Genomic DNA, 12,984 nt, shown 5'->3' on the forward strand with positions numbered 1-12,984 from the left:
AGAGGATGCAAGAAGCCTCTTTTCCAATTAATTGCAAGTATCTATCACATCTTTGTCATTGATTTACATCTGAGAGGGAATAAGAGTCTGCCCTGAGAGGGTGCTGCAAGAATTTCTTTTTCCAGTAATTTGTGAATATGGATTTCAACTTTGCAATTAGTTGGATTCACAATACGATGTTCCGCCTATCGGTTGCAGCGGATACGCCAATGTCTAACTTCAGGGTTGACATTGCAGGTGCAGGCAGCGTATAGTGCTAGTATACTCAGGGGTGTGAAAGTTCAGATTTTTATCTGATTTCAGTTTTTTTTTGCGTTTTGATTTTCAGCTCAATTTCAGCTTGTTTTTGGCTTTCCTCTGTACAAAAAGAACGGGAGCTCTTTTTATCTCAGACTTTTTCAACACTCTTCAGCTTTTTTCAGGTCTTTTTATTTGTGACCACTCTCACCCCTGTATACTTTAATGTGACTGTGTGTGTATGTTGCTTTACAGATGAAAACCATGGCAAAAGCAGAAGAATTCAGCAAATTTGGTATAATTTTTGAAAGAAATATGTGGCAAATTTCTCTCCCGGTTCCTGGACCCTGGCTGACAGCATATTTTCTGTCCGTGGCAACTCCCGCAGGAACTCGGCAGGACAACATTTTTGCTGGTAAACGCCAAGCTGGTATATAACCAATTACCGTGGAAACATTTTACGTCTAGGTTAATCAGCCATAGTGGCTGACATGATAGACAGATATCACTCTTGGGCCTTTTTATCAAAGTGGAGACAATGGCAGAGTTGGGATTCGAACTCACAACCTTGCGATTATGAGTCCAATGCTCAAACCACTGGACCACACGACCCGTATGAAAGCCGACTGAGTAGCATGCTGGCCAGCACACGCAGCATAATTGCATGCATGCAGCTCAGATCCCAGAGATAAATTTCAATGTTGACTGTTTCCCCATGAAGCATTGTGAGTTTCGGCCTGTCGTCTGCAACTGATACGTGGCGCACCGTATTGTGAATCCACCAAACTGATGTATTGGTTTTTACTATGATAATAATAATAATATATAATAATTATATAATAATAACATCATATTTACCCAGGGTAGCCACTTCAGTTCCAAGAAATGTTCTCCTAGTGGTCCCTGCTATTATTACCCGGCTAAGCTAGGTTAAAGTATATTAATCTTAAATCTACCTTGATAGGTAGCCTAGCTTAGCCAGGTAATAATAGCAGGGCCCGCTGGGAAAACAGTTTTTCGGAACTGAAGTGGCTACCCTGGGTGAACACATGTATACTGTTATTATTATTATAAAACTGTCGTTGATACATCAAGTAGAGCAGCAATCAATCACAAGTTTGTATCTTATAACAAGAATTGTGATTGATCATGAGGGGTCAGTTTACTTGGAAAGGTTGCAATTTTTTTTTTCAGATCTCCTTATGATCCAGAGTTCGGTTACTCTCTCATGGATCATACCATCCGTCCAGTAAGCTATGCATTCATACAGATCATATTTACGTCCAGTCATTGGTCTAATCTAGTTGGTGTCGTTATAAATGGACTCGCTAAAGATTTTGATTATTTTTGTTAATTAATGCCAATGCACATTCCAATTGCACAATATGTATTTGTCAACATATTCATAAAGTTATTTTTCATTTGATAACATTTATCAGGAAGTGCTTCATACTCTTTTCATTCATAAAGTTGTCTAGGTTTTACTTTAAAAACTAATCAAACTTTGCCCTTTTGGAATTAACTTGTTAACCACCAACAATAGTATAAGGGGCATATAGGAATAGTGGGGGTGCCGTGGTCTAGTGGTTACGACTCATTTTCAGATTAGAGGGACGAGGGTTTGATTCCAAGAAATTTATCCACATTGCGCTGCACTCAATACAGGTGAGGTGAATTCCTAGAAACGCAGCGTCCATAACAGCTGCTTTGCTAAAGCCAGGGTAATCATGCTGCATGACTGTAGAGTGCTTAGAGACTTCTGATGAAGTAATCTATAAGCGCTATACTAGGAATAAGCTTTGATACAGTCAGTTCGCTGGTTTGCCTGCCAATAAATTGTTAGATCAAAGTTTTTCATCAGGGTGTAGCTAAACTCATGAAATTTAGCATACATATTATAGCATACATAATATAGCATATATACATGTATAATATGCTGTAACCCGCTTTGAGCCATTCTGGGAAAAGCGCTATATAAAAATTGGCTAATATTATTATATTTATGTTATGATTGATCCTCGGGTGTTACACCCATCATTATTACCTTTATAAAGAAAATGCGTTTTGTTACCATATTTTTCCAGACGTCTATGTAAAGTGCATTTCTCATGGTTGCTTTTGAAGCCGAGGTTAGACTATCAGATGGGTTTTGAAATCAGTAATTATTATTATTATTATGAGTTATTACTTACACTGTATTTTCCCCATTATTCAAATTTAAAAAAACTAAATGCATCACATTTTCTAACAAAATTCTCATTTTTTTTTAGTGTGGGTATATACATTATGTGTGGGAAAATATGTTGCTATGGGTAACATTTAGGCAATGAATCAGAATGAAATATTGTGTTACGTACTATCTTGTCACACATCTAAACAATTCAATTTGGCAAAGGCATACAGATAAGATAACCAAGACATGTATGGTAAAAAGTGCATTGCTATGGTTAAGTCATCACATTACAGGGAAAACGACACCACTTCCTTATTATTATTGTCATTAAATAATGATCTTGAAATGGGTAAGGGTTTGAATCAACATCAGAGATACTTGTCATGCAATTCTATAAAGTATTTTATGTCTGACCCGTTGGCCCGTATTCTGAAGTCAGGTTTAAAGTTGTGGTTTAAGTATGGGAAGCCAAAAGTATCATTTTTTTATTAATTTGTACGTTTCTTATGTTTACTGTGCTCTTTCCTGATTCATCGATGGTGAAGACAATAATCTATATATATACTTCCTATTCAATTAAAACTGATTTTAGAGCCAAATGAGCTGAAATAATTATATCTCTACTGTTAGTGATTTATGTAACAATTGGCTTTCCATACTTAAACCACACCTTTAAACCTGAGTTTAAGTTAAACCAGACTTCAGAATACGGGCCTGTGTATGTGGAACTTTAAAAAGTACTACTTTTGTCTCCATTTCCTAGCTTGTACGATAAATTGTATTGCTTTCAATCACCATGGTTTGAGCTTGAGTAGTTTATCAAGTAAAGTGAGAATGAGTAAAATGGAGGCCAGGGCCCCACCTTACAAAGAGTTCTGATCGATCCAATCGATTGCAACTATGGAAAGCCAGCAATGTCAACATCTAAAATTGCATGTTTGTTCAAAATATTTTCTAGAAATGATGTTTATTCATACATTCACTGTTTTCTTGACAATTCAGTATGATTTTCTTCGTTTTCAAAGGACGTTGAGCAAATTTCCTAAAGAAAAATTATGACATTGGTGGATTTCCATATACTTGAGATTGATCGGATTAATCGTAAGTCTTTGGAAGACGGAGCCCAGATGTACAAAAACATTCATTGTTTATGTAATTCATGTTTTCATACCTGCCTGTTACAATGTCATTGGTGTAAGTTCAATGGAATCCTTCATATTGATTAGCTGTTGAGCATTGTTAACATAATTGTGACTTTTATGCAATGGGGTCCTTAATAATGATAATATAGGATATTTATATTGTGCACATATCCACCTTTGTTAGGTGCTCAAGGCGCTCCTATATTACCTGGCTAAGCTAGGTGATCATAGCGCACACAGCTTCTTAAGGAATTACTTCCTACCGGTACCCATTTACCTCACCTGGGTCGAGAGCAGCACATCCTGGATTAGTTTCTTGCTGAAGGAAATTACGCCATGGCTGGGAATCGAACCCATGACCCTCTGTTTCAAAGTCAGAAGACTTATCCACTGGGCCACAACGCTCCTTAATAATATTTCTTTTTTTCTACAAGTATCTAGTAATTTTACAAGTCTTTTGGAAGCGCATAGAGAGTCTAGATAACATGACATATGCCTTACAAGTGTGGAATGTATGATATTAATATTATTTAATATTAGATGCCTGTAGAATAACATGAAATATTAGATGTATCTTTAAACCATTCAAACAGATATAACGTTCTTGAATGCTTTCTATGTGAAAAAACAACACTTGTACACAAAATCAGGAGTTATCTTTCGAATGATAGCCCATTCATTAGGATAATAGAAATCATTCTTTATTGATATCATCAGTAAAAATGTATACAATTCATTCTGCAATGAAATTCATGCATAATATATCAACAATCTGTACACTTGGCATGCATAATCATCTTTCAGTCATAGACATTATTAACCCCTTGCCTACGAGATCTGGTTGATCCATGTATAAAGTGTATGGAATTACAGAAACCAGTAGTCAACGAGTTAAAAGGTGCATTAATGTCCAGCTGACAGCGTGATAGTACTTTTAATGTTAGAAAGGAGCTAAGTAGATGGTCTGAAATTTTTAAGGATTTTTTTTTGTATTCAAGTTTTTTTCTGTCAGAATCCGTGATAGTTAATTATCATTATAAGTGATATTTTGACATAACTCACACTTATTAGCAGTCAGCTAATAGTAACTTATTCTCATTATAATCCAAGTGTTTCAAACTTCATCATGTATTCACAGAACTATAGAATGATCAAGATTCTTGGAGTTTTTAACACACATGTTTGACATCACATTATGGATAAGTAATAAACATCATTTGTTTGTACAATCCTGAGGTTTGATTTCCCATTGTAAACTGATAGCTGAATGAAATTTTACATATTTAATAAATTTGGTATAAAGTGACAACTATGTTTCAGTGTCTCCTTTAAGTTTGTCTCGATTTGGTTAGCTTGAAAATTATACATACATGTATATATCATTTGTTGAGTACATGCATAATGTACCTACCTGTTAAAGTGCAAGTGAAATGCATTATTATAAATTTATATTTTGGCACATTTTTTTCATATTTATAAAATGGTATAATTGTCATTAAAAAGGCCATCAAGTCAAATATATTAAAGCAGATATGTGTAGACTGCTTCAATTTTAAGAGAAAAACTTCTTTGCTTTTGCCGGGGGGGGGGGGGGGGGGGGGGAGTATAAAATACTCGTAATGATAAACGGTTACTTGCCTTGTCAGTATCATCGGTTGCACTATTGTTCCAAGCAAAATGTACTTCCTTGCCAGCTACACTGTAGCATTAAACATTATTATATATTATTCAACAATAAACATACAAGGAGTAAATAAAACAGAGATAGACAGTGACAACAAAAATGATTGATAATGAATATGGATATTCACAGATGAGGTGAAAACATGTATCTATACCGAACAGAAAGAACCTGGGGGGCGTTTCATGAACATTTTTGTCTGACAAGTTGTCAGATCTGACATCTTTCCTTGATTCTGATTGGCTGAGAGGCACTGTTACTATAGTAACTGTCGGATAAAACGTCCGACAAGTCCTTTCATGAAACGCTTCCCCGATCTTTAAATATATTGCACAATAAATGTGACAAGAAACAAATACATACTTCTGTAAAAAAAAAAATAGTACTTAGATAAAATTGAAAAGTATTGTGCTAATTATATTGCACGTGGATCATTGGTAATGCATTACATATGTTGGCTGCATGATTATCGTATACAAATAAAAGGTCTTATGTTGGCATTTACAGAAGACAATGTCAGAAGAGGCTTGTTTTTTTACTTTTTTTTTTTTTTACATTGCAATGGAATGGAAATTGATAATAACCTATTGTGCACTCTGGGAAATAATAAAGTAATGGTATAAGATTTCTATTTGCATTATTGGGTTTTGGGGAGGAGTTTGTACAAATTGTTTCTTTTTTTCGTGGTGAACATTACTGTTAAAAAAAATGTTTGACACTCAATGTGCCCACATTCTATGTTAAATTTGATAAAGAGCCCATAGCTGTTAAATATTTTTCTGAAAAAAATGTTATCACTAATCTCCCCGTTGATAGTATCTCATGAATCTGAAATACATAGTTACACAATATAAAGCATTATTGTTAACGATCCCATATCGAAATAAGCTGTAAAATGATCAGCCGCCATGGTAACCTTAATTTTCACCAATTGTCATAACAATAATGAAAGTAGTTGTCATAAATAGCAACTTACACTGGAGTATGTTCAGTGTTAATTGTCAACTTACACTGGAGTATGTTCAGTGTTAATTGTCAACTTACACTGGAGTATGTTCAGTGTTAATTGTCAACTTACACTGGAGTATGTTCAGTGTTAATTGTCAACTTACACTGGAGTATGTTCAGTGTTAATCATCAACTTACACTGGAGTATGTTCAGTGTTAATTGTCAACTTAAACTGGAGTATGTTCAGTGTTAATTGTCAACTTACACTGGAGTATGTTCAGTGTTTTGTCAATCATATTGTGGTACCAAATGGGATGGGGCAGAGGCAGTCAGCTCTAGTGAAAGAAATGAGAAGGAAAGAAAAATATATATAAGAGAAGAAAAGGGGAAAGAAACAGAAGGAAGAACACAATGAGTCTATATTGTTAAACCATATAATACATCTATTATTCACTATTAAAAGAAAAAAATATATGCATCATCTGGCTCCATTCTGGTCACCATCCCGACAACACACAAATTGTTAAGGAATGAATACACCTAGTATTAGTACTGTCAATATCACATATACACCTTATTTTACTTTATATATACTTGATATCTGCACAATAATGGCAAGGGATCGAATGGCACTTAACCCTAAAAAGACTGGGGGGAAGGACGCTGATTCAGCCCCTTGACATTTTTAGCGATAAATCCGCCGCGCGAAATTTTTTGTCCGCGTCGCTCGCTCACTTTTTACTTTCACATCTCGCGCAACTTTTGAGACCAAAATTGTGACCCCCGGGTACGCGGTTCTGAAATTACACAACATTTTGTAAGTGCATGCAGACCCAAAATTACTCAAAAATGTGAATTTGTGAAGAAATCCAATGCAAATAGTGTTTTTACCCAAAATTCATAAATGTATCATTATTTTTCCTTTTACTGCTTAAATTCAAATAATTTTATCTTTTTTTATGGTAAAAATAAAGTCCCCAACAATTTCCATTGAAAAAACAATAAAAAACAAAAAGTAAAAAAAACAAAGAAATACATAAGAAATTTAGAAAACAATAGAATACATAAGAAAATAGATGTGATGTTGCCTCTCTAGAGTATGTGGAAGAAAAATTAGCATTTTAGGGGCATTATTTTATTGATTAGAGCAAACTTATGATTTTACGCATACATTAGCATAATTAATGAGCAATGAGATTTTTCGCAGAATTTGATATAACAGTTTTGTAGGTCATGCCATGGGTAGCGCGTGCCAATTTTCGTCGCGATCGCGCGATCGACGGCCGAGGTCATAAGGGGGGGGGGGGGGGGGGGGCTGAATCAGTCTTCTTAGGCGTCGAAATAGCCCAGTCTATTGTTAAGCTTCAATGAATAATTACAGGGTATTTCTGTTCTTTGCTCTCTGCAAATATGGTATGGTAGCGATGTCACTTATATTTTCAAACTCATTAAGATACATATTTGTGCTGTTGGTATTTCCTTATTTGGTAATGACCACAGGCAACCTGATCCACAAGAAAGGATGTTATACTCGAAGTAATACATGATCATTATGCAGAAAGTTGGATTAAGTACATTCAAATGCCTTTGGCGACTTTCTTAGGACTCTGATGAAATTTGACTAAAAACATGCAAATAGCACATGATCTGATATCAATACCTTGGTCTCATTTGCTCTACGGCGCGCCGCGGTGGCCGTACGGCGAGTCGAAAACCACCGTTTTATTAACTTTAATTCAAACCACCTATGTATAGTTGGACAAAAAATGTGACCACGGTATTAGCTTCATAGGCAGATATTTGGTCTTTGGATGGTTGATTTCACTACCTCCAATATCATTAGATTAATATGGTGATGATGGTGTTATTTTCATGAATCGCAGAGGTGAATCATAACCTGAATTAGAAATCCTTATATTCAAGAAAATATCAAGAAAAAAAATCCAGATAAGGAGGGGAGGAGTAATGGGACTAGCACGTTTCCACAGAATTTTCGCTTTCAATAAATAACAATGACCAACATGGTTTCTTTAAAAACACAATACCCCAAAATTAGCTTGATTTAAATAGGAGCCAGTGTCATAAGACGTATTTCAATATGAAATTGAACAGAACTGTTATAAGCTACTGAAATCCTGCAATGTGATTGGCTGAAAACACATTCGTTGTTGATTTCTTCCATGTGGTATACCGATAACAAGTATTGTAAAAGTAGGTTCAGTCATGTCTGTAATGTACTTCATATCGCAATCATGTCAAGCACGTGTTGCTCTTGGAATGTTTTCCGCTTCTCAAAAGATCAACATTTCCCCTGTTCAAATAATTAAAAAGCAAAGATCAGAGCTAGCACGAGAAAGAGGAAATAATATTTCCAAGTTCCTTGTATACCACTTGGCAACTCTCTATTTACCTGGGATAGGCGTCAAGTATTTTCCAGTTTCAAGTAACAAAACAACGTCATTTGATACTCATATATGACGAACAAATCAAACAGTCTTCTAGAGAGGCTCTCATGAAATTACCAGTCTGTTGCTTTTATCCAACAATTAGTCAATTACCATTATAATAATCAGACAGTTGTGCTTGTCAGCCAACCAAAAGCAAAATCAAAACCAAGAAAAGTAAATCTTGTCAGATGAAAAGAGGATGAAACGTTCTCCTGAATGTTGTTGAACTATCGTCAAGACGAACTATACGTCAATACGAATTGTTACTTTAAACAGTCCATTAGGAAGATAACGTCAATTGGGCGATTATCATACATCAAGCTGAATGTCCTCATTTTTCAACAATTGGCACATAGGCACGATTATGTATTTATTTGTCATAATTACGGATAGATAGCTGATTTAAGTCGCAGAATTAAAGTTCTTAATTGCTGATAGTCTCTTTGTAAAAGTGGTAGACATTCCTCTTCCTCCTCATCGTCGTCTTCATCATCGTCGTCATCATCGCCATCGACCCTGGCTGCCTTGCTAAGGTTATCTAATCCATCCTCATTCTCTGAATCGAGGAAGCCATTTTCAACCGGTTCCAATTCTTCACCTCGCATGATAAGAAAGGACCCAGTCCTGTTGTTTCGAATATCCTGCAATGTGTGAACAGAAATGGGAATGTCATAGGTTAGGGCAAGTTTAGATACGGGCAATTACAGCTTTTGGAAATAGCAGTCAGACAGTTCCAAAGCATCACACTTGTATTCACACATGCTTTCACAATGTGTATCAGACACAACTGATATTTAGTACATAGTCACAAAGTACGTTTAGAAACATTTATTGAAAAATTGTAAAGAAATGCACTAGATTAATGGGAAACTCCGGGCTGAACAGATTTATATGTGCTTAAATAGAGCATAGAGCAAAATGCAGAAAATTCAATCAAAATCTTATTACAAATTGCAAAGTTATTGAATTTTAAAGTTTAGCAATATGTTGTGAAAAGAGTTATATGCACGTCGTTATGAATATTCATTAGGTGGGTTGTTGCTGTCACATCCCCACTTCTCTTTTTCTTAATACATGAAATCATCATATTTTGATTTTTTTTTCATACATGTGTAAATGTTATGTCTGTCTTCTTATGAAATAAGTTGCAGCAATGAATATCTACACACTTGATCAATTGTCAATACGATATTTGTAATTCTTGTAGGAAAAATATTGAATAACCTAATTTAATATATTAAGATACAAAAGAACAAGTTGGGATATCATATGACATCAGCAGTTTGCGCATTGAATATTCACGAAGACATGCCTAGAACTGTTTCACCGCAATAATGCAAATCTTCAAAATACCATAGCTTTGATAATCCTTGTTCGATTTTGATCAAATTTCAGTGTTTTGTTTGTCTGATTTTTCTGAATCTGTTCAAATCATATTATATTCAGCCTGGAACATCCCTTTAAATGATATTCCTCAACAGAATTTGAAAATTAAATCGAAATACGTATAGGTCTATGGAGTATTTGGGATCAGCAAAGACTATGTACGCGATAATGTATCACTCGCATAACGGGAGTTGAAGGTTTTCCAATTATCAATATGGTATCGACTATCACTTTCATTTTAATCATCAATATTCCTATATTCGTTACATTATGACCACTACCATCAACTCCACCATCACGACTAGTATCATCATCATCATCATCATCATCACCATCATTACCATCATCATCATCACCATCATCATCATCATCATCATCATCACCATCATCATCATTACCATCATTATCACCATCTACATCACCATCGCCACCATCATTATCATCAGCATCATCATCGTCATCATCGTCATCACCGTCAAATTCATCATCATCACTGTCATCCTCATCACCACCACCACCACCATCATCATCATCATCATCAACATCATCGTCAACATCATCCGAACGATATTCTTGGCGCGTTGCCTTGAAAAAATAGGAAACCTATCCCTGCCAATGGCTTTGAACAGGACAATACCACGATACATAATCCTTCCCATGTTATGATTTTCTGGTAAAACTATTCGGAACTCTCGTATTTCGTTTGTATAAAAGAGAAAAACCGAGAGAGAAAACACGACATGAAAAGTGAAGGATAGGAGAGAGAGAAAGAGAGGAAATAGAGGGGGAGACGGGGGGAGTGAGAGACGATAGAAAAAAGGGGAATAGAGAATAGAGAGAGAATGATAATTTATACCTATGCCATTCAGCTTGCTCAACCACGACAAGGAAATATCACCGACCCTTGACGTTTGCTTGGGGATTTTACTATGACGACAAAATGTTCAATATTTTCACATCTTTGTTGTTTTTGGATATCGTGCAAGAGAATATATAATCATCTTCATTTCCTCAACAAGCCTTCGTCGTGTTCACAAGCAAGAGCCCGCGATCTAGGTGAGATCACATAACTACCCAATATTCAGTTCTTCGAGATCTACGAAATAGCCAAAGGACAGCTTAAGGCAAGTTATAATCATTTTATTAAATAAATACAATTCCTTTGTTACCTCTCATCTGAGTCTACAGTCATCAAGATGCAACTATAAAAGATCAGCTCTAAAATAGGACTAGCAAGGGCGGATAAATGCTCTGTGCATTGGTTATTGTAGTTTCCTACAAATATTTATCAGGTTCCTAAAAAAGGGTATTTAGTGAAAATTGTGTGAAGAAACTGAAGTGGAAGAGTATATCAGGTGGTTGCACCTATGACGCATGCACTTCAGTTTTGGCAGTATTGAATGAGTCGCGCCCTGGGAGACTTTGAGGCTGCGGTGGGGGTGGAAATGCGCAATATGGCGGGCATTTCGGTCTAGTAAATATGAAATCACATTTAAACATGACTAGCAATTCTGCGACGTCGCGGTTTGCATGAAATCACATTTAAACATGATTAGTAATTCTACGACGTCGCGGTTTGGGCGACCACGATGAGCTTGAAAAAAAGGAATAATTCAAAGTTACATGAAACTATAATGCAAAAGGTGGGTGTTTCATAAAGCTTTTCGTAAGTCAAGAGCGACTTTAATAACGACCGGTGATCCTTTCTTACGCGCTAAACCATCGCCAATGAATATACCATTTACCACAAGAAATGATCACCAATCGTTCTTAAAGTTGCTCTTAACTTAACGAACAGCTTTATGAAACACCCACCAGGTGAGGAGAGGGTTCCATGACAATTGCTCGGGCCACACTTCTGTCCCGATGGAAAATCTGCAAGTTAAGATAAAACATAAAAGCGAACCACCAACATTGAAAAAAAAACCTACTGATAAATTATATCGACATTATACTGAATTAAAAATTATATACTATAATCATAACTCCAAACCTATGATCTGCCTTTTAAGACCGGATCAAAAGTCGCAGGTCAAGAGTATGATGTCGTGTCACCAAGGAGAGAGGAAATTCTGCCGAAGTTAGATTATTTCTTGGAAGTTTTGAAGAAATCTATATTTTAGTTATTTCTTTTCTTATATCGTATGTTCTTGCATCGAAGTTGTTTTAACTGTAATTCTACTGAACTACAACATATCTAAACACAAGTAACATATCATATAGCTTTTTATCTGATCATATAATCGTTAACTGCATGTTATTCCTGTTTTTATGAGAGATCTCAGTTGAATGCATCATTGAATTGTTCGAATTCAATTGATGGAAATAAATAATATGCAAACTGAGTATAAAGGGGAAGGGAATGTCACTCGGAGACTAAAGTTAATCAAGTTTGTTGTGGCAGTTGTGATAAATTAAGGTATTTCTACAATATTAAACAAAACGATTGATTAAAAATCCACCTTTGACGTATATGGATCTGCAGTGCAATACAGGGAGGGGGCAGTGAACATCATAACATCTATCAAGTTTGTTCTTCCCCTAGAAAATATCAATTTACATTGAGTGTATAATTTGGATCAAAATCTCGCCCGACATTATCGACATGATCGATAACACTCGAAAACATTTATCATTCTATTCTTTCGTCAATATTTGTTTTCGCTTGATAACTGATAAGTTGATGGCAGATTTACTGCTGAAGAGCAGTGTCCATATTGTAATAAGATTTAATTAAGCTCTCGACCAATTTAGCTGAAGGAAGTAATAACATTTATTTTCCAGGTAACGGATTTATAATAATTATGTCGCAAAGCAAAGTTCCAGTAATTTGATTTCATTTTATTAATTTATTGATTTAAGTGGTTTCTTCAAAATACTGCAACTCTCAGCCAAATGTTGAATTGGATACAGTTTACAAATACACACAGCGTGTACACCCACACACACTCATACACAAACACGAACAC

At 35.5% G+C, this 12,984-nt stretch overlaps 1 protein-coding gene across 1 annotated transcript in view; it reads right to left on the bottom strand.

Annotated features, from left to right (window-relative positions):
- Positions 1-8,253: 8,253 nt before the first annotated feature.
- The window catches only part of LOC121413278, a 76,053-nt gene continuing 71,322 nt past the window's right edge, over positions 8,254-12,984 (bottom strand). Inside the window, exon 51 of the mRNA XM_041606044.1 lies at positions 8,254-9,270. Coding sequence (XP_041461978.1) covers positions 9,013-9,270 — 258 coding nt within the window. The 3' untranslated portion in view covers positions 8,254-9,012. The remainder of the gene's footprint in view (positions 9,271-12,984) is intronic.

The sequence above is a fragment of the Lytechinus variegatus genome, chromosome 4, assembly GCF_018143015.1.
Source record: "Lytechinus variegatus isolate NC3 chromosome 4, Lvar_3.0, whole genome shotgun sequence".
NCBI classification, from domain to species: Eukaryota; Metazoa; Echinodermata; class Echinoidea; order Temnopleuroida; family Toxopneustidae; genus Lytechinus; species Lytechinus variegatus.